The sequence below is a fragment of the Cornus florida genome, unplaced genomic scaffold (assembly GCF_030987335.1).
Source record: "Cornus florida cultivar Cherokee Brave unplaced genomic scaffold, ASM3098733v1 CherokeeBrave_3.0.0_Hap2_Chr09, whole genome shotgun sequence".
Lineage (NCBI taxonomy): Eukaryota > Viridiplantae > Streptophyta > Magnoliopsida > Cornales > Cornaceae > Cornus > Cornus florida.
In genome coordinates, this window is record NW_026775579.1 from 91,956,049 (window position 1) to 91,979,587 (window position 23,539).

Sequence of the window (23,539 nt, forward strand, 5' to 3'; positions counted from 1 at the left end):
AAGCTTGGAGGGCTACGCCTCTATGTCTTTGGTGGTACATTTGGCTTGAGAGAAATCGGAGATATTTTGAGGGAAAGAAGAAATCTGTTTCTATGCTTAAGTTCTCTATTATTTCCACTCTTTTTTATTGGGTTTCAGGGAGAGATTATAAATCTTTTGAGGAGATTTTTGTTTTTTTGGCCTCTTTGAAGGTTTTGAGACTCCTTTGGCCCTTTTGTTCCTTCTGGGTTTCGCTCTCCTCTCGAGTGTTTTCAATAAAATTTTACTTATCAATAAAATTAGTTTTTTTTTTTTTTTGGCTCGTTCAGGCTTTTTGGGATGAATCCTCAAAGCAGGTGTATTATGGAAATTCAATCACATTGGAAACAACGTGGATTAAACCAACAAATTGAGCCATTAACAAATTCGACAAATTCTGTCGAATTTGTTACTGATCCGTCCCACCTTGGGTTGTATTTTCCACCGCTGTTGCACAATTCTGTCTGCATATATGCCAAGTCAGACATTGATGATGGGATATAGTCAGGACAGGCATTTCTGTTCGAAGTGGAGGACGAATAAAACAAGAAAAGAAAAGAAAAAAAGATAAAAGAGTGCAACGCCGAACTCATCTTGAGGAATTGGTGCTCGACTTATTGGATCTAGAGTAGAATTTCTTAGCATGGGCGGCATACAACAAGTGGATTTTAGAAACTCAAAAACGATACTTTTCCAAAGTCGGGAACAAAAGAAGTCTAGGAAGAGTCTTTTTTGCTTTAGAATTTGTCATTGGTTTACTCTATTAGTACTCATTTTAATTCACTTGGTTTCTATAATTGACTTGTTTAGTCCAACTATTTAGTCTATATTTTGTGCAATGCATAGCTGGGGAATGTACTAGGTACGTTAATTTGATTACATATGAAAGTGAAATATTTCAGAGCCATGATGGTGTTCATACATGGCCTCTTCTCGGATATGTGAAGATACAAATGTGAGAGTAAACCTTGGACTAGGGGTGGCAAATGGCCGGGTTGGGTTGGGTTTGGGTTAGGTTGAAAATGGACGGGTCAACATGGGATAAGATTTATATTCAACCCGTTCAGAACAGGTTAAAAATGGACGGGTTGAAAATGGACAGGGTCAACCAGTTATGACCCGTGGACCTATTAATTATTATTTTTAATTTTTTTTAATAAGTGCCGCACATTTATAAATATATAAAATTATTTTTTTAAATTGATTGGGTTTATATATATATATTGGGTTTATGAAGTTGGGTTTTCAAAAGCAAGTTGTCCCTATCATGCATCCAGATTTCAGAATCTCTCTCTCACACACACACACACACACACACACACACATATATATATATATAATTGTATATGTAACCACAGTTTTATAAATATAATAAATAAATAATTATTTTTAAAAACGAGAGAAAGGGGACGCAATTGGTGAAAACGAGAGAGAATTGATTTGAATCGATGACTTTGAAACTGATATTGATTCGATCGGTGCCGTTGAGCTAGTTGAATGCGAATAGTTGTTTGACGACATCGGAATCGATAGGGCAAGCGATTTCGCCGTCCTGAAGTTGATCGACGACGTGAATCCAGGATTCTAGGGTGTAGAGGAAGAAGCCGACCTTGTCGGGGTTGGTGCGGATGTGAGGGTTAGGGTTTGAGAGGGAGATTTGGGAGACGTTGAGGTCAAGATGATCGTTGTGGGTGAACCCGAATTCGTCTAAGGGGATGGTGGATCGGTCATCGAAGCAGATCTCTTTGAATCGAATCTCGGCGACAGTGGTGGTGGTGAAGAAGAGAGCGACGGTACGTAAGGGTGAGGAGAGAGAAGAATCGTCCGGACTTGGCTGCCATTGTTGGCGGTCTCTCACTTTCTCTCTCTAAAATGCTCAAATGTTATGGACCGTGTATTTTTTTATTTTAAATTATTTTATTATTATTTTAAAATTATTTATAATAATTATTTTAAATTATTTTTAAATTTTTTAAAATATTTAAAATTATTTTTTTAGAAGAAATTTATAGAGAAAGAAATTTAGAGAGGGGATTAATGAGAGACAAATTTAGAGAGAGAGAGGGTTATGAGTAAGAGAATTTTAGAGAGAGAAATGAGTTGAGTGCAATATATAATAAATGTGTGTTTTGTGTTTATTATGTGATGGATGAAATATGGGTTGACTATGGTTAACCATATTTAACCCATCTTGACCCTCAAATTAAGTAGTTAAAAATTATCTAACCCATTTTGACCCTTAATTAAATATGGTTGACCCTTAATCATTAAAAAGCGGACGGATATGAACGGATTGATGGTTCCTGACCCATTTTGCCACCCCTACCCTGGACGTAGCACATTTTGGGCTATGAAATTGCTGCCCCTTGGATGTGCCATATAACTACTAACATATCATGTCTGCTAAATTGTACTGGGAATTTACCAAGAAAGCCATCATCTGAAAGTTCCAACATAGTATAAAGCTCTCTTCAAGGGTTGTGAACTTACCATTCTTATTTTGCGATTAAAACATTCCCCTCCCCCCCCCCCCCCCCCCCCCCCCCCCTCTTTTTTTTGGAAGAAACACATGAAACAAAACCTTAAATAAACCAAAAGCAAATGATGTTTGAGAAGTATAATATACAAGTAAGATTTGAATGTGTCATACTATTATACCATGGTATGGATTTCCTTGAATGCATGTTTGGAATGTGAACATGGAATTCTTTTCTTCACAAGGTAAAAAATGCAGCCTAATTTTCAATTGTCACATTAGATACACACATTTCTTTGGGTATATCACACTCTTACTTGCAAAAACCAAGATGCTAAAAAAATCTCAAGATCAGTATCGAGTAAAGTAGGATGGATATTAATAATTATTTAACATAATTTAACTCACTAAAGTCTTCTCTCTCAAACAATGGATCCTTTTTGGCAATTTTAATTCATCCAAGACTATAAACTCAAATAAACCACTTATTTATTATTTATTTTTTTTGTTCATTTCCAAACTCAAATAAACCACTTTTTTTTTTAATTTAAAATTTTTGGTCACTTTCTTCTCCTAGCATTTAAATTACCAGCATTCTTGCAATAATTTTTTGGCAACGGTGTCTCCTTTCTTCTGATATACTCTACCAATGCATTGAGTGTTTTTTTAAGGCAATACAATACCACAACTAACCAGCAAAACAATCAAACTCCTAAACCCAGCAAAACAAGAACAAACTACTAGTTAACCTAGACACAGATATTATAGAAAATTCCATCAATAGAGAAACATAGTCAAAACTTGTACTAAACGACATAAGAATTTTGTAGCCACCGCCGGTCTAACACCCCAATTCTGAGCGTGGCAACCAGACAATGGAGACAAAAAACTGCAGCAAACAAAGCAAAAAACTAAACAACTGCTTATCACCATAAAACTAGAATAGTTTTAGTATGAAAATAGTGTAAACTATCTCCACTGCTGTAATGACCCTTAAATTGATGCCAATAAAATAAAAAAAAATCCGGCATGACTTTTACTAAAAAAGATCCTTCGCCAACCTATTTAAATGCATAAAAAATACAATGATCTCTCTTGAACCTTTAAAATTTATCTAACATATTCCAGCACACAATGCAAATAAAATAAAACATTCCCAAAATAACAACATCAACAACCTCCTCAAAATAGCCCATCACCATCAACCTATTCATCCATAATAAAAGAATACTTGTCTTAAACATAGTTCCATGCTCACATCCTAAAATTTTACTCCAATTACATCTACTTACAACCCATGAATATAATTACAATAACAAGAGTCCATAAGTCTCCGTACAAAATATAATATACTAACTTTTACAAAAATAGTGAGACTTGGATACAAAAATAGCAAAATGATCTTCTAATCCAAATTAGGTATGTGGTGGAACGTCATCCGCCACTTCTTTCCCTTATCCTGAAAAATATTAAAATAATAGGATGAGCATAAAGCTCAGTAGGTGATGCTTAAGACACACCTCTTGTGACCCCGTGAATCCAAATAATGAATTGAAATAAGACGTGGGGTCAACTATGCTGGGAAAGAATACAACATTACTTTTCAAGTTTAAAATAAACAATGTTGTCCATGAATGTATGCCGTGTATGTTACTCCCCATTTCCAAAATCCAAATCCATCACTTTTCAAACTACTAATATAACCCGTCCGTTGGTGACTCCGCAGCGACACGAGAGAAGGATTGACTACTGTCCCTGACCCTTGGTACCCACGCAGTGTCATTTGGAGCCCAGATAGCTCAACCACGCTAGGGTGTTTTCTTATTTCCCTCTAGGTTATATTAATACCACGGCCCTTTGGCAACTCCGCGGCGACCGGGTTTTCATAAAAATCACTTTAATCAAAACGTTGTCCCAAAATCCCTTTTTTCTTTTAAAACAATTTTCTCTTTCTCATGCCCAATGCTATGCATGAATGTCTAATATATCTCAATGTTGTACAAATAGAGAAATTCATGCTCATCAAGTTATTATTCAATAATATACATGCTTTACAACATAAAATTTTCGAAAATTATATTTCATGTTTTCTAATCACCAAACTAACACTAAAGGCACAAAGGGCTTGAATTAATCAACAATTAACATGCTTAGTAAGAAATTTATTTATTTATTTATATAATTCATGTTTTATCATCACATATACTTAACAATTTAATACCATGGGCATGAAAATTCATCAATTAAGCAAGCTTTCATTATCATATATCACATAAAACATAGCCACACCTTTTCACATAGCAAGTAATTAAATTTACATGAAATTTCACAATTTAAACATATTAAAACACAAATTTGTTTTTTGAAATTAACTCACAAAAGCCCAAGAATATATGGATTAGAGACCCATATCTCTTAATTGAAGCAAAGCCCCAAAATTTTCAAATTAATGATCTAGATCTCGAAATTTCCAAGTGCACCAAACTAAAAATTGCTCCAATCAACTTGTAGATCTCGCTATGGGCTTCAATTTGCCGCATACGGCACTTAAAAATACTAAGGATTGAAGGAGAAATCAAGATTCAAAGTTTTGGAGTAAAAAGAAAAAGAAAAAGAAAGTTTGAGAGGAAGAGAAAGATAGCAGCTGGAGAAGAGAGGATTGTGAGACCAAACATGGTCTCTTTGGCCTTAATTCCATTAATGGTGGGTTCCACTCTTTTTTATTTTATTATTATTATTTTTTTTTTATTTTCATTTTACACCACATATACATATACACACATTGAATAATTTTCATCACCTTATATAACATATTAAATAAAATAAAAATAATGCAAATGGACCCAATTAAAATCCTTGTGCACGACAATTCCGGTAACGGGTTCCACACGGACCGTCCGGCCTAAAAAAACGAAAAAAATGCAAAAATAACCACCCTACATTTCAAAAAGTTCTCGACTCAATTTCCGAAAAAATAAAAAATGACAAAAATTTGGAAACGTCACAACTGCAAACTCCCTACTTTAAAAGTCACTTCTCCCCACATTTGATAACGCCTTCTCTCCACATTTGATAGCGCCAACAGCAGCAACGGTTTGTTATCGAATGTCCCTGACAGCCATGTCCTGACAGCAGATCGTCGTCCAAGTGGTGGTACGCCGGTTTGGTGGGAATCACCTTGACCGTCCCAGCATCACTAGAAGGATCCTTCTTGGCAGCAGATTCGGTGACTTCAGCACGAGGAGGATACTTTTCCACACTTCAGATAACGCCGACACCAACGGTTTGTCGCATGTCCCTGATAGCAAATCGTGCAAGTGGGGGGTACGCCGAGAAAGGTTCCACCACCATGGGTTTGGTGGGAATCATCATGACCATCCCAGCATCACCGTTCTTCAAGAACCTAGGCTCTTTCTCAAGCTCCTTGCCAGATTGGCTGTCAATCTTCGTCAAAAGCTTGGCAAACATGACAGGAACGTGACAAGTGTGGCATTGAAGAACCGGAGTATACCCATTCCAAATCAGGCCAGCGTGGTTCATGATAATGACCTGGGATATGAAGTAAATAGCTTCCTTGGCTGGATCATCCTTTGCGTTGGATGCAAAATAACCACGCTTGAGATCCTTCACTGCAACATTCTTCTCATTGAACCCAACAATGTCACCAGGCAGAGCTTCCTGGAGAACTTCGTTGTGCATTTCCATAGCCTTAACTTCAGTGGTCAGCCCAGTAGGTCCAAAAGTGACGAGCATACCAGGTTTTAGAACACCAGACTCAACCCTTCCCACTGGGACAGTGCCAATACCACCAATCTTGTAGACATCCGCAGTGGCTTGTCTGATGGCTTCTTGGGCTCTGAAATCAAGTCGATTGCCTCAAGAAAGGTTGGGCCCTCGTACCAGTCGAGGTTTGTTGAACGTTCGAAAATGTTATCACCAAAAAATCCTGATATCGGGACAAAAGGAATTTTTTCAGGATTGTAACCGACCTTCTTCTGGCAAGATGAGACTTCCTTCACAATTTCATCATATCTTGCCTCAGAGTACTTGGGAGTGGGGGCATCCATCTGCAAAAATGAGTCACACTTTACCATACTATTAATACGCATACCACATAACAGGTCTAGATTCTAAAATAATGTATTTAAAAAATAAAGAGACATATTCACCTACCGATCAGCAACACTAAAGCAAAAATAAATAATAAATCTGATGCAAAACATAAATTAAGGAATTCAAATGGGATTTTAACTTTTATAACATCCATCGGAGCCGACGGGGCTTGAACCCGCGGCTTCCACCCCAAAGGGCAGTGCTCTAACCAATTGAACTACAATCCCGGTGTATAATCCAAGATATCCCTGACATATAATGAAGGGACCATTTCATAGAGGAGGGGGAATAGGTATATCAAAACACATGCCATGAGAGCATTGCTAAACAATTCACAAATAAAAAATAAAAAAATATAAGACAGACAACAAATATAACAAGCAACTAGAATAGAAATAACCTTATTACAGCAGCAAATCATCTGCTTGACACCAATAGTGTAAGCAAGAAGAGCATGCTCACGAGTCTGGCCATCCTTGGAAATACCAACTTCAAAACCACCAGGGGTGGAATCAATGACGAGGACAGCACAGTCAGCCTGGGATGTCCCAGCAACCATGTTCTTAATAAAGTCACGATGCCCGGGACAGTCAATGAATGTGCAGTAGTACTTGGCGGTCTCAAATTTCGACTAGGAAAAATTAATTGTGATTCCACGTTCACGCTCAGTCTTAAGCTTGTCAAGCAACCATGCAAACTTGAATGTACTCTTGTTCATTTCAGAAGCTTCCTTCTCAACCCTTTCAATAACATGCTTGTCAATACCACCAAGCTTGTAGATCGAATGTCCAGTGGTGGTCGACTTGCCTGAGTTGGCATGGCCAATGACAACAATGCTGATGTGACCCTTCTCCTTGCCCATTATAGATCTCAGGAATTAAACTGCAATATAAAATTGAATACGACAGAACAACAGTACTCAAGTGGCAAGTTCATTGAAAAAAACAAAAAACACTAAAGCAAAAGAAAACACATTGATGAAATGCACCAAAAAAAAAAAAATAGCAATTACTAGAAAATCAGCTTTACGTCCTCCAACAGTTTTCACACTGATCAAATAGCTATTCAGAGAAGCTTTACAGTTTATAAGATAGCATGCTTTGCAAAAAAATTACTCTGAACTGCAATTTGAACCCCCAAAAAAAGGGCAAACCATTTTTTCTCAAAATCAGCACACTATATAAAACTGACCAAACAAGAAATGACAATAAAAAAAATCAAATAAACATAATTCAAGCCGAAAACATAAATCAAACAACTTCTCTGTATTACACACACACACACAAAAATTAATAAATAAATAAATAAAATCATAAAAAAATTGACACATATCTAGGATTCATGGGGAGATAAATACATAAATCAAACCAATTAATCAAAATACAGGACAATATAGATTGGGAAGCAAATTCTAATACATAACCAAAATTTCCAGAAATTTAAAATAGTTAAAAAAAAGAATCGTCATAATTTATATCGATTATACTTTATCATACAAAAATCAACACATTCTAGATGTGTAAAAGTGTACATTCAGAAACATAAATTTTTGTGTGTGTACGAGTATACATAAATCCTGTGAACTGGCACACGAGAACGAACACATACATGGAGTATATCATGTAAAACCGAGTCTGAATTGAATCAAAAACTTAGAGAACTACATCTGAATTGAAACCCTAAGCCGTTGGAGTTTATTAAGTTGAGTTCTACGAAGAGTCCACAATTAATCAACAACAAAACCAATCGATTGATCCAGAAATAACATCAACAAATCAAACAGAGAACTACATCGCATCACATATAGTGAACGAACACAATTTTCACGAGAACGAACACAAACATAACATACATTGAGTATATCATGTAAAACCGAGTATGAATTGAATAAAAAACCTCAGAGATATATCAATGAGAGAAATAATGGAAGACTGACACTGAAATGCTAAGCCGCGACAACACTGGAAGAGCAAAGCAGGGACAGCAAAGGCAATTGCGGAGTGCATGCCTTTTTATAGCCAAAAAGACTCCGCGAGCTTGGGTTCACATTAATGCCCTCTCAAGAGGGGAAGAATAACGAAATTGTCCCACCTTCCTTGCACTGCAAGAACAGAGTCAACGATTGAATCGAAGGTCTTTAAAAATTCGGTCACGCCAGCGCTCTCTTACGAGTTACGATGTCGTTTTGGGTGCCGGAGCTTTTTATTATTATTGTTAAAAAAATCAGAAAAAAATATATTGTAAAAGCACTTTTTGTCCAAAAACAATTTGATTTGGGCCAAAGTAAATTAAAAAAAAATTTATTTTTGTTTTTTACCCTTAAATACCTCAACTCCTACCACAATTCACCTCACATCTGACCCTTCTCTATTTTTTACCATTCAATCTACTTCATGTTTTATTTTCTCAAACTTGGCTATTATTTTCAAATTCAATCCGATTTCATGGATCCTCGATCAAGTGACTCCCAACCTTTCACACAACAACCGATTATCTGAAATTCAAATTGGTCCACAGCCGAAAAGGAGGCTTTATGTGTGGCGTGAATATCCATTATCTCTGATGCGATTACGGGGGTAGATAGTAAGAAAAAGTTATAGAGAGCGAATCCTCAAAAGTTATGTACAACATTTTGGTATTTCATCTTCGCAAAATGTAGGATCTTTGATGAATCATTGGTCCACCATCCAAAAACAAATCAGCAAATTTTCTGGGTGCATGACTAACATCGAAATGAATCGTCACAATGATATGGTGAGTTATTTATTGTTTCAAATATAACTCGTAAATATTTTAAACATTCGGCTTTTAATTTATTCTTAATTTTTTTTTTTTTTTTTTTTTTTTGTATATGACAGAAACTAAAGAGGTGTTTCGTAATCAAACAGTGGTGAACTTAAGTTAGAATATCGTTGGCATATCGTGAAGCATAACATCAATCCTAACTTTTAATCCATATATTGAATGATGCATTGTTTAAAGTTATAATATTAATGTTGACTTTTTTAATACATATAATGGATAATGTATTGTTTAAAGTTACGTAGCATAACATTAATTGTATCTTTTTTAATCCATATAATGGATAATGTATTATTTAAAGTTGTAATATTAATATTACCTTTTTAATAATTTGTAAAGATATTATTTGCCATAGGAATCTCAAAATTGAAGGAAATGAATAATGATATTTTGCTACAATGGAGAGAGATAAATGTAGTCATGACTTTCAGATAAGCAAATGAGTGTTCATAGAGAGTGAAAATTCGGAATACTTGATAGAATGCTTGTTTTTGAAGAACGAAAGTTGCTAATGTGAATGTGAGAATAATATGAATCTTGAAAAAACTGAAGTGATATTTGTAAAGTCAAAATTCGGATAGACTGATACAAACGCTCTTACAAATGCATGATAATGGTTATTATATTACGGTGCTCTCTTACATCCATATCAATGCGTGTTTATTATACTACCAGATTTCAAGCTAAACCATAAAAAAATATGATAGGATAGATGAGACACAGGTTACCCAACACTAAGAGGAATATCAGATTAAAATATATTATGTATTCCGTTATATTTGTTGAATAAAATAGTGACATTGTCAGCTTTCTTCTTCTTCATCTAATCAAACAAAAAAAAAAAAAAATTTGATGGATATCCTTTTCTTAGTTGGTGTTTAATGTCTTTTCTATGCCCTCCCGTGTCCCTACTCCCTTCCATTTATTTTCCTTCCTCTCTATTAAACATCACTATTTTGTGGCTAATCGAGATAGGACAGCTCCGAGGGTATATCAAAATCACTGAATTGTAGTGATAAATAAATATTAAAAAAGTGTTGTTTATACGTTTTAAAAAGGAAAATTATAAAAACATGGAGTTTTGGGTCCTCCTTACATGAGTCAAAATCCACACATTTCAAGAAATGAAATATTGTAACAAAACTTACAAATACATGAAAAACTTACAAAGGGCATGAGTAAATACGACTTGACGCATGGTAAATTATAATATGCTAGCTATAAAAGAAATATATATGGTTATGTTCGGTTACATAGAATTGGAATTTTGAAATTAGAATTAGAATTGCGCTGTGTTTGGCGGTATAGAACTGAAGTCTTGAAATTGGAGCTTTAGAAAATTTTGATTCAATTTTCTGAGTTATTTTTCTCCAATTTCAATTACAAAGCTCTAATTCCATGTCTTCCAAACATAGATATCAATTCTATATATGGAATTGGAATCTACATATATAAAGAGTATTGTAGATTGATCTATATTAAGCCCATATCTTTATTATATATAAAGTACGACTTTATACACTATAATAACACTAATAGATAGTATATGGTAGAAATAAATATTTATACTATCGGATCTCATTGAATACTACTAATTCTAATCCGCTCATTTCATTTAACACGCGAAATTGGAATCCTTTTCATTTTTTTCTTCAATCGACTCAAAAGTCAAGTTTTATTCAAATTAATTAAACATTTTGACTGATTGTTTTTACATAAATGATAAGTAAGAAAATTAAACCAAAATTTTTTTCAATTCTAATTTCAAAACTTCCAATTCTATAAAGCCGAAGACAGCCTACATTGAAACCTGTAAGAATAGTAAAATTATGGACTAATATAATGCATGCACAATACAGTATCAGTACATGTTGAAAAATAAACTTGATTTTAGTATTTAATTAATCATTTTAAGTATTTGTCTTACATAGTGTATGTGGGCATTTAGCTTGTTAGTCGGTAGTAAATTATCTTAATGAGAATTAGTATATGAAAGTTAGTGTGATGGTGAAGGTTGTGTAAAACCAAGGGTCATGAGAGTTAAGACTAAATGGTTATGTTAGTGGGAGTTATACTCACTAAATATCATGTTAGTGGGAATAATGGGTGTAATTGGACATTTAAATGTAATGGTTACACATACATATGTGAGGTCTATATAATCATGTACTTTAGTTAAATTAGAATAAGAATAAGTCAGATATAAGTGAAATAATATATCTCTTTCTCCATTTCTCTTTCAAATTAAATAGATCATTACATTTGCTTGTATTTCTAACAAAGTGGTATAAGAGCAAAGTTAGAAAGTGGTATCAGAGAAAAAGCCAACAAAGTGGTATAAGAGCCAGGTTCCATATCAGAGCCAGGTCATTATCAGAGCCAGATTTCATGTTCAAAGCCTAGACGATCCTGAAGGCCTGACGAAGTTGATCCCATAAAAGGTTTAACATTTTAAGAAAAACATGTTTCTCCTCGATGATGATGATGAAGGGAAAATGTATTTTCTTAGTGAAAAGATGATGTTCTCTAATTATAAGAGAATGAGAATCATCATAACTTCATACCTCAAAGCATGTGATTTGTGAAATGTTGTTGGAGAAGAGCCAAAGAATGGCATGTCCAATAACTTTCGTGAAAAGAAAGAAGATAAAGCATTAGTAGTGTTGCAAAAGGCAATACATCAAGAAATTTGGGAGTACTTTGGAGAGTCCAAAACTCCAAGTTGTATTTGGAAGATGCTTGAGACCATCGTTTCCAATCGCAGAGGTGAATCACTACCCATGGAGTATTGGGTATAATGCTTTGAGGATGATGAGTTTAAGAGATTGAAAAAGTGAAGGAGAATGAAGTGAAAATAGAAGATTTAGAAGAAGAAAGTGCTAAAGAAGAGGCAAAAGTTCAAGTTAGTGAGTTAACATTTTCAGGTATGCTTACAAATTCCGCCTTGAAAGAAGTTATATTTGGCTTATTTGATGAAATTATTATTTTTTCATATTCATCAAATAATACTTATTTTGTGGAGAATGATGAACTTCTCTTAAAGAAAATTGTTCCGATTAATTATGAGATTGAAGCTAAAGGCGAGAAGAATTTTTTGAATATTTTTTTACAAGATAGTTCGGAGAATTTGGTAACTGACACAAGTTGGGTGAATATGGAGTTATTTTTTGATTCCAAAGAAGAAGCATAGAAGAAGTTTAAGAAGTTTCAAGAATTCAAGAAGAGAGAAAACTAATAGTGCGCCCATGTGAAGAAGATAAATGTTGATCATAAGAGGCATTATTTGAGCATTTGAAGAAGTTTCACAAGCCCTACACATCAATGGAAATGGCCAAGAAGATTGAAGCCATTGAAGGAGGTGGAATTGAAAATCAATCATCAAACCTTTGATCAAGCTCCCAAGATTGATAAGAAGGTTTTTCAAGTAACAAAATCAAGTTTAAAGGGGGGTGTTTAAAAATAAACTTGATTTTAGTATTTAATTAATCATTTTAAGTCTTTGTCTTAAATAGTGTATGTGGGCATTTAGCTTGTAGTAGGTAGTCTTAATGAGAATTAGTATATGAAAGTTAGTGTGATTGTGAAGGTTATATAAAACCAAGGGTCATGAGAGTTAAGACTAAATGGTTATGTTAGTGGGAGTTATACTCACTAAATATCATGTTAGTCGAAATAGTGGGTGTAATTGGACATTTAAATGTAATGGTTACACATACATATGTGAGGTCTATATAATCATGTACTTTAATTATTTTAGAATAAGAATAAGTTAGATATAAGTGAAATAATATATCTCTTCCTCCATTTCTCTTTCAAATTATATAGATCGTTGCATTTGCTTGTATAGCCCACTGTTTCCAATAAAGTAGTATCAGAGCAAAGTCAGAAGTGGTATCAGAGAAAAAAGCCAACAGTACAATGTTCTAATCGTATTAACATTCATTTCTGTTATTTACCTAAAAATAAATAAAAAAAAACATTCATTTCTGTTGCTGGGTTCTTATCTCTTTATAGGTAGTATGTAGTTGAGGATGATATACTGTACATTTAAATACATTCAAAAGTTTCTGGCAACCTCTTGGGCCATCTCCCACTGAATATACAGATACAATATGGGGAAAGAGAAGGTAAAAATGGTTGAAAATATTTAGAACGCCGTCACAAATCTTAAAAGTAAAAAGTTCTCCAGAAGTACATATAACAGGTAGCACTGTAAGCAGTTGATGGAAATTTCCTTCTGCTGCCATGGCATTAAAATAGCCAATTGCAGCTTCCCTAGCTGGGATAGTTTTACAGGGTTTTTGAAAACTTTAATTCTTGCGGTATTGTTACCTGATAAAACAACACGTGCAATGCTGAAAGATTCGCTTTTTTCAACTGCGAATTGCCACTCTTTCACAGAAATAGCGAATCAATCCTTCGTTTTAGAATTGGTTGCTTTCACTTCTATGTACTCCATGCTCCTCTTGCTATCCCCTATGACGATGTCAAAGGGTAGCTGTGGCGACCTTGTGGGCGGGTGTGTGTGAGCGTGTGCGGGGGGCACCAGTAGGCTACCACACTGGGCGAGTTACAGGTGCATAATTTCACAACGTCTGGGTGTGGATGGGGCAAGTGTTATATGTAGATTCAACACCCTTCTATGACACAACGTGTTTTAAAGCCGTGATGGCCTTGAACCCATCAGAACTCTGTAGTTAAGCGTGCTTAACTTGGAGTAGTACCAGGATGGGTGACCCCCTGGGAAGTCTCTGGTCTGGGTGAGTCAAAAGCGGACAATATTGTGTCTGGCTAGGGTGAGGGTCGTTACAAATGGTATCAGAGCCTGACCCAGCCGGAAGTGTGGCCAACGAGGACGTTGGGCCCCAAAGGGGGGGTGATTGTGGTGACCTTGTGGGCTGGTGTGTGTGAGCGTGTGCAGGGGGCACCAGTAGGCTACCACACTGGGCGAGCTACAGGTGTACAATCCCACAACGTCTGGGTGTGGATGGGGCAAGTGTTATATGTAGACCCAACACCCTTTTATGACACAACGCGTTTTAAAGCTGTGATGGCCGTGAACCCATCAGAACTCTGTAGTTAAGCGTGCTTAACTTGGAGTAGTACCAGGATGGGTGACCTCTTGGGAAGTCTCTGGTCTGGGTGAGCCAAAAGCGGACAATATTATGTCTGGCCAGGGTGAGGGTCGTTACAGTAGCCCAGTCTCAGTATTAGGGTTTTCAAAGGTATGAAGAAGAGGTATTTTAAAAAAATAAAATAAAATAAAACAAAAGCCAATGTAATTTCTAATGAAGGTTAATTCAAGCCTCAAGGATAAAACCTACTCATGGCTTGACTTGTTCAAATTCATATAATTGGTCAAATTGACTTATTTGCAAATTTTTTTTAAAGAGAATTTATTGCATAACTCTACAAGTTAAGTGGGTCTGAAAAAGTATTCTTGATATACTATTTGTTTAGGATAATATTTGTCTGCTCATCTATAAATATTAGTACTAATCGGTGATGTTATCTAATCACAAATGTACATATAATATGCTATTTTAAAATTAAAAAAATTAATAAATAAGAAAATAAATTTTTTTTTTGAAATAAATTCAATCACTCTTGATTTTGCAACTACACACAACCACGGACCCAACATGGGACCGGGGGGGCTGATGCCCCCCTGAATTTTTAATATTTTCATTTTATACTCAAATTTTTAAAAAATTTTATGAAAATACCCCCCTAAAATTACAATTCGCCCCCACTGGATTCTTTTTTTTTTTTATATTTCAAATTTTGATAATTTATGAAGATGCCCCCATTAGAATTATAATTTGCCCCGCTGATTTTTTTTTTTTCATTTTATACTTTAAATTTTTAAAATTTATGAAAAAAAAACCCTATTAAAATTACAAAAATGAACCTATCATATAATTTTGTACCCACAAATTAAAAAGCCACCTCCCCTCACAAAATTTTCTAAATCCGTCACTGATTACACACGACGTGTATATTTATTATTGTGCCACATTAACGATCCGTAAAGATCATCTACTCAGCGATGAACAAACAAGTATTGTACATTTGTTTACATGTTTGTAGGAAGGTAAATTAGTACTCTTGATTTACATTATTTCTTAACATTATGTTATCTCAAACTCTTCTATGATTCAAGTATGGGTATTGATTGTGGTGGGACCATGTATAGTAAAGAAAAATGCAAAATATGTGAATTGTGAAGGTGAGGGAATTTATGCCTTTAGGTAATGGCTCTTGTGGGTTGTGATCCAATTCTACTTGATTAATGCATGCCCTGTTCCTTTCCATTCCGGCAAAGGGATTGGATTGATAACAACACAAATGGACATCTTTTCACCGACCTTTTTTATTCAATCACACGTGTGCATTCATATACATATAGACAGTGGCGGAGGGATTGGATTGACAACAACACAAATGGACATCTTTTCACCTACCTTTTTTATTCAATCACACGTTTGCATTCATATACATATAGACAGTGGCGGAGGGAGGCATGTGCCCACCTTAAATTTTGGTTTCTTATACCATTATATGCATAAATTTTTGAAAGTTCAAATATGGGCTCCTCAAAAAAAAAAAAAAAAAATTCAAACAAATTAATGATAGGACGGGGTGATTTTGTCATTCACCAACTAAAGCCTAAGAAATTACTTTTTTCTGGATGTGTCATATAATATAAAATATATTGTTTTGTGTTTTTACAAAGTCCAAAAGATAGATTGTTAAAAGTAAGTTCTCGAGGTCTTGTTTTTGAGCCGTACTCATGACTTGAATGGTGCGTAAGTTGTGGGCTCGATATACTTATTCTAAAGAAAGAAACAAAACAAAACAAAACAAAAAAAGCAAGGGAATCATAGCATAGAACAAGAGAATCATTTAAATAAACCCATTATCTAAAAATTAGTCATAGCCCATAACAAATTTGCCTCGCTAAAAAACCAAATGCATCATCTCCTCCAGTGGTGCCTTCATTCAGGCGAGGCAGAGCTTGGGAGAAGCTCAGGCTTCTGCATCTAAAAGTGTTTGAAACTTCTCACTTCTCTTCCTCTTTGGTACACTCTCTGCAATCAAAGAATTATTGAAGTGTTTGATATTTTTGTTTAGCGAAAAGATTGATTTGTGTTTGGGTCGATTTTTTTTTTTCCTCCTATCAATTACACCACACCCCCTGAAAGACAATCCTGACTCCGCTCCTGCATATAGACCATATGTATGTGGGTCTCAACACAAATTCATGGATCATAAAATATGGTGTAATCCATCATTGATATTCCCTAAGAACTGATTCGTGGAAAAAGGTTGAAGGCCTTCTGCCTAAACCTTTATCTGTTTCTGTTGGGATACTGCTGAATGGAGCAATCCACTGGCTCTTCCCTTTGAAAAGGCGATTAAAGATTGTTGCTTTCTGTTTTGCGGATAAGAAATTCTGTGAGTTTCCGCTGCCTACTCTCTCTTTTTGTTGCACATCCGAACTTGGGTTGCTTGGAGGATGTCTGTATACTACTAAGTCGTGGCAACGAAATTTGGGTGATGAAGGAATACGGCGTGATACAGTCTTGGACCAAAGTGGTGATTGAAATCCCATCTTTCAGAATCCAAAAATTGGGTAGCTTGGAGAATCATGAAGCCATATTAAAGATATACTCCAAGAAGTTAGTTCTATACAACACGAGAAAGAACATATAGGGATCTGGTACTTCCGGATTTCTTCGATGTGACAAGGATTGGAGCTTATGTGGAGAGCCTCGTATGGCCCTGTTGTGGAAATTTGAGTTAGAGGCAATATGAAGTTCGAATTAAATTCAAGATAAAGGATGACTACGAAGGTATACCAACTAACTAAATTATGTCGTCTTCACTTTTTTCCTACTTAAGATTTTCAATATGTTAGTAGGTTTTGGAGTTTGATTGATTTGTTTATATTTATATATATAAATATATTATTTGTTAATGAAACCTTAGTGACTTGTTTAGCTCCCTGTTGAAGGTTTGAGTTTTAATCCAGTATGTAGAGAATGTTGTGAAAGCTTAACAAAAAGTATTGGATGATGGGAATGTTGTGAAAGCTTTCGTTTTTGAAAAAGTACAAAATTACTGAATGCTTGGATTGTGGCTTATAATTTTCTAGAACTGCTCTAAACGGTTTTTCTATTATCATTTTCTTCACAACTCACAATCAAAACATGCTTTACGACCATAAGCAAAAACAGTAAAGGCTAAAAGTGGGGAGAAAGCAACAGCGAGACATTATGCTAATATCAATTAAATATTTTATTTATTATTTATTATACATAAATTTCAGGGAGATAAGCTACTTTTAAAAGAAATATAAGTGCAAGGGGAGGAGCATAACCCCCAGGGATATTCCATGGACGTTTGTTTTTAGCAATTGATAAAGAGTAGCTGAAAGCCTCTGGTAAAAAGGCAAAATCATGAGCACCTTACCACAAGCCAGACACACACAGCTGAAAACACATTAAAACGAGAAAATACCACCTTAACAGGAAGAACAAACCACAGGTTAACCTAGACACAGATATTATAGAAAATTCCATCAATAGAGATAACAGTAAAAACTTGTACTAAACGAGATAAGAATTTTGTAGCCAACAGCCGGTCTAACACCCCAATTCTGAGTCTAACACCCAATTCTGAGTGTGGCAACCAGACAATGGAGACAAAAAACTGCAGCAAACAAAGCAACAAACTAAACTACTACTTATCACCATAAAACTAGAATAATGTTGCAGGTTTTTGGTATGAAAATGGTGTACAAGTGTAAACTATATCCACCGCAAACTCCCAACTTTAAAAGTCAGTTCTCTGCCATTTGATTACGCCTTCTCCCCACATTTGATAACGCCAACAGGAACGGTTAGTCGCCTGTCCCTGACAGCCCTGTCCCTGACAGAAAATCGTCCAAGTCGGGAGTACGCCGAGTAAGTTTCCACCACCATGGGTTTGGTGGGAATCACCTTGACCGTCCCAGCATCACTAGAAGGATCCTTCTTGGCAGCAGATTTGGTGACTTCATCACCAGGAGGATACTTCTTCTCCACACTTCTGATAACGCCAGCACCAACGGTTTGTCGCATGTCCCTGACAACAAATCGTCCAAGTGGGGGGTACGCTGAGAACGTTTCCACCACCATGGGTTTGTTGGGAATCATCGTGACCATCCCAGCATCACCCTTCTTCAAGAACTTGGGCTCCTTCTCAAGCTCCTTGCCAGATCTGCTGTCAATCTTCGTCAAAAGCTTGTCAAACTTGACAGGGATGTGACAAGTGTGGCAGTGAAGAACCGGAGTATACCCATTCCGAATCTGGCCAGGGTGGTTCATGATAATGACCTGGGATGTGAAGTTAATAGCTTCCTTGGCTGGATCATCCTTTGAGTTGGATGCAACATAACCACGCTTGAGATCCTTCACTGCAACATTGTTCACATTGAACCCAACAATGTCACCAGGCAGACCTTCCTGGAGAACTTCGTAGTGCATTTCCACGGACTTAACTTCAGTGGTCAGCCCAGTAGGTCCAAATGTGACGAGCATACCGGGTTTCAGAACACCAGACTCAACCCTTCCCACTAGGACAGTGCCAATACCACCAATCTTGTAGACATCCTGAACTGGAAGACGCAGTGGCTTGTCTGATGGCCTCTTGGGCTCTGAAATCAAATCGATGGCCTCAAGAAAGGTTGGGCCCTCATACCAGTCGAGGTTTGTTGAACGTTCAAAAATGTTGTCACCATCGTAACCAGATATCGGGACAAAAGGAATCTTATGAGGATTGAAGCCGACCTTCTTCAGGCAAGATGAGACTTCCTTCACAATTTCATCATATCTTGCCTCAGAGTACTTGGGAGTGGTGGCATCCATCTGCAAAAATGAATCACACTTTACCATACTATTAATACGCATACCACATAACAGGTCTAGATTGTAAAATAATGTATTTCAAAAATAAAGAGACATTTCACCTATTGATCAGCAACACTAAAGCAAAAATAAATAATAAATCTTATGTAAAACATAAATTAAGGAATGCAAATGGGATTTTAACTTTTATGACATCCATCGGGACCGACGGGGCTTGAACCCGCAGCTTCCACCCCAAAGGGCGGTGCTCTAACCAATTGAACTACAATCCCGGTATAAATATCATAAGGAGTCTCCTTGAAATGAACAACCAACTCGATTTGCCACTACGTATATAATCCAAGATACCCCTGACATATAATGAAGGGACCGTTTCATAGAGGAGGGGGAATATGTATATTAAAACACATGCTCTCAAAAAATAAAAAAAATATAAGACAAACAACAATAATAACAAGCAACTAGAATATAATTAACCTTGTTACAGCAGCAAATAATCTGCTTGACACCAAGAGTGAAAGCAAGAAGAGCATGCTCACGAGTCTGGCCATCCTTGGAAATACCATCTTCAAAACCACCAGTGGTGGAATCAATAACTAGGACAGCACAGTCAGCCTGGGATGTCCCAGTAATCATGTTCTTAATAAAGTCACGATGCCCGGGACTATCAATAAATGTGCAGTAGTACTTGGGGGTCTCAAATTTCCACAAGGAAGTATTAATTGTGTGTCCGCGCTCACGCTCACTCTTAAGCCTGTCAAGCAGCCATGCAAACTTGAATGTACTCATGTTCTTTTCAGAAGCTTCCTTCTCAATCCTTTCAAATACATGCTTGTCGATACCACCAAGCTTGTAGATCGAGTGTCCTGTGGTGGTCGACTTGCCTGAGTTGACATGGCCAATAACAGCAATGTTGATGTGACACTTCTTCTCCTTGCCCATTATAGATCTCAGGAATTAAACTGCAATATAGAATTGAAATTAACAGTACTCAAGTGGCATGTTCATTGAAAATAAAAAATAATAAAGAGTAAAGCAAAAGAAAACACTTTACTAGAAAAGGAGCTTTACATCCTCAACAGTTTTCAAACTGATCAAATACAATAATAACAAAACCACAATAATTTAGCTATTCAAAGAAGCTTTACAGATTATAAGATAGCATGGTTTGCAAAAAATCAGATTATTCCTACATAACAAAATAAATGAAATGAAAGCATACAAATTCAACTATGAACTGCAATTTGAACCCAAAAAAAAAAAAAGCAAACCAATATTTCTCAAAATCAGCATACAAAACTGACCGAACAACCAAGTCCCTATCATTTCAACGGAAATGACAATAAAAAAAAATAAAAATAATAAAAAAATCAAATTATTTTAATCATTTATAATGCATAAACATAAAAAATAAATCAAACAACTTTTCCGTATTACAAAAAAATAAAAATAAAAAAATCATAAAAAAAATTGACACAAGGGGAGATAAATACATAAATCAAACCAATTAATCAAAATACAGGATATATTTTTTTTCATAATATAGATTGGGAAGCAAATTCTAATACATAACCAAATTTACCAGAAATTTAAAATAGTTAAAAATAAGAATCGTCATAATTTATATCAATAAGACATCAACGTTAACCATCGATTATACTATATGATACAAAAATGACACATTGTAGATGTGCTTTAGAAACTAAAGTGTACATTCATAAACATAAATTTATGTGTGTGTGCATGTATGCATAAATCCCGTGACTGAAGAGTCCACAACCATACCACATAAACACATAATAGATCTAAAAATAACCTCAACAAATCAGACAGAGAACTATATTGCATCACATATAGTGGACTAGTACAACTGCAATACAAAATTGAATACGACAGAACGATCTATCAGTACTAAAGTTGCATGTTCATGAAAATAAAAAATAAAAAATAAACAGTAAAGCAAAAGAAAACACTTTGATGAAAAATAGCAATTACTAGAAAATGAGCTTTACATCCTCAACAGTTTTTACACTGATCAAATACAATAATAACAAAACCACTATAATTTAGCTATTCAAAGAAGCTTTACAGTTTATAAGATTGCATGGTTTGCAAAAAATCAGGCAAAAACTAAATTGCAAATTTTCAAAAATAAACCAGAGTGAAAGTATTTAGCAAGTCCATTTCAATCAGTTTATAGTTAGTACAATATTGAGAATCTCACAAAGATTCATTGAATCAGTGAATTTTCATTAACTGATCTCATCTCATCTGTTACATAATCAAAACCACATGAACACAAAATCAAAGCAGCTCGGAATATAAAAACTCCATGTAAATTAATTTACTCAAAATCAGCATACTGTATAAAACTGACCGAACAACCCAAACACTGAGTTTGGCTACCGGTTAGTTTAGTGAAAGAAAGCTCGACCACTGCACTGGTATAGCGAAGAAAGGAGGTTGACTTAAAGAGACATCAGCAACTTCAGGGAAGAGAAGTCTATTTAATCATTTATAATGCATAAACGAAAAAAATAAATCAAACAACTTCTCTGTATTACAGACACACACAAAAAAAAAAACAATAATAATAATAAATAAATAAAAATAAAAATAAAAATAAAAAATCATAAAAAAATTGACAAAATAAATCTAAATGATATAATCGTCATAATAGTTAAAAATAAGAATCGTCATAATTCATATCATACGTTAACCATCGATTATACCATATGATATAAAAATCAGCACATTTTGTACATTCAGAAACATAAATTTATGTGTGTGTGCGTGTAAGCATAAATCCCGTGAACTATATGAATATACCTTCGTAGCTGAAACCCTAAGCCGCAACCAAATTTCACAGCAAATTTGAACAAATTTAAACATCGGAGTTTATTGAGTTGAGTTCCACAAATAATCAACAAAAAAACCAATAGATTGATCTAAAAATAACATCAACAAATCAAACAGAGATCTACGCATCATATATAGTGAACCAACGCAACTTTCACGAGAACGAACACATAAACATAACATAGACTGAGTATATCATGTAAAATCGAGTATGAATTGAATAAAAAACTTAGAGATGTATCAATATACCTTCGTAGATCTCTGAGAGAAATAATGGAACACTGACACTGAAATGCTAAGCCGCAACAACACTGGAGGAAGAACAAAGCAGATACAGAGCAAAGGCAATTGGGGAGTGCATGCCATTTTATAGCCAAAAAGACTCCGCGAGAGCTGGGTTCACATTAATGCCCTTTGAAGAGAGGAAGAATAACGAAATTGTCCGACCTTAAGAACAGTGTCAACGATTGAATCGAAGGTCTTTAAAATTTGGGTCACGCCAGCGCTCCCTTACGATGTCGTTTTGGGGACCAGAGCCTTTTTTTTATTATTAAAAAAATCAGACAAAAAATATATTGTATAGGCATTTTTGTCCAAAAACAATTTGATTTGCGCCAAAATAAATTTAAAAAAAAAATTAATTTTGTTTTTTTCCCTTAAATTTTGATATTTTTTAAATTGCTTTAAAATTCTGTCATAAACAGTACATTTGGCCAATAACGGCTATAATTTAAAAATTAAAAATTAAAAAAAAATAAATTTCATTTCTCTTTTATAAATACCTTAACTCCTATTACAATTCACCTCACGTCTAACCCTTCTCTATTCTTTACCATTCAATCTATTTCATGTTTTATTTTCTCAAACTTGGCTATTATTTTCAAACTCAATCCGATTTCATAGATCCAAATCAAGTAACTCTCAACCTTCCACACAACAATCGATTATCCGAAATTCAAATTAGTCCACAGTCGAAAATGAGGCTTTATGTTAGGCGTGAATATCCATTATCTCTGATGTGATTACGGAGGCAAATCGAAGTAAGAAAAAGTTATGAAAGGTGAATTCTCAAAAGTTATGTTCAACATCTTGGTGTTTCATCTTCACGAAATGCAAGAGCTTTGAAGAATCGTTGGTCCACCATCCAAAAATAAATCAGCAAATTTTCTGGGTGTATGACTAACATTGAAATGAATCGTCACACTGATCTGGTGAGTTATTTATTGTTTTAAATATAACTCGTAAATATTCTAAACATTCAGCTTTTAATTTATTCTTTATTATAAAAACATGGAGTTTTGGGTCCATGAGTCAAAATCCACACATTTCAAGAAATGAAATATTGTAACAAAACTTACAA

At 35.1% G+C, this 23,539-nt stretch overlaps 1 protein-coding gene and 1 pseudogene across 1 annotated transcript; both read right to left on the reverse strand.

The window, feature by feature from the left end:
• Positions 1-5,755: 5,755 nt before the first annotated feature.
• On the reverse strand, positions 5,756-7,630 carry LOC132275193 (elongation factor 1-alpha-like; annotated as a pseudogene).
• Positions 7,631-18,273: 10,643 nt separating this feature from the next.
• LOC132273144 (elongation factor 1-alpha-like) lies at positions 18,274-20,262 on the reverse strand. The gene is made up of 2 exons (XM_059774168.1): positions 19,798-20,262; positions 18,274-19,320 (listed from the first exon to the last, which is right to left on the reverse strand). Exons 1-2 carry the CDS (start codon positions 20,260-20,262, stop codon positions 18,274-18,276), a joined length of 1,512 nt encoding a protein of 503 aa, XP_059630151.1.
• Positions 20,263-23,539: the final 3,277 nt, after the last annotated feature.

What these genes read in the sequence shown, in the direction of transcription:
- LOC132273144 (XM_059774168.1), bottom strand. Translation starts at nt 20,262, where the DNA reads ATGGGCAAGGAGAAGAAGTGTCACATCAACATTGCTGTTATTGGCCAT. An exon ending in TTATTTGCTGCTGTAACAAG is followed by an intron (nt 19,321 to 19,797) that starts GTTAATTATATT and finishes TCATTTTTGCAG; the next exon opens with ATGGATGCCACCACTCCCAA.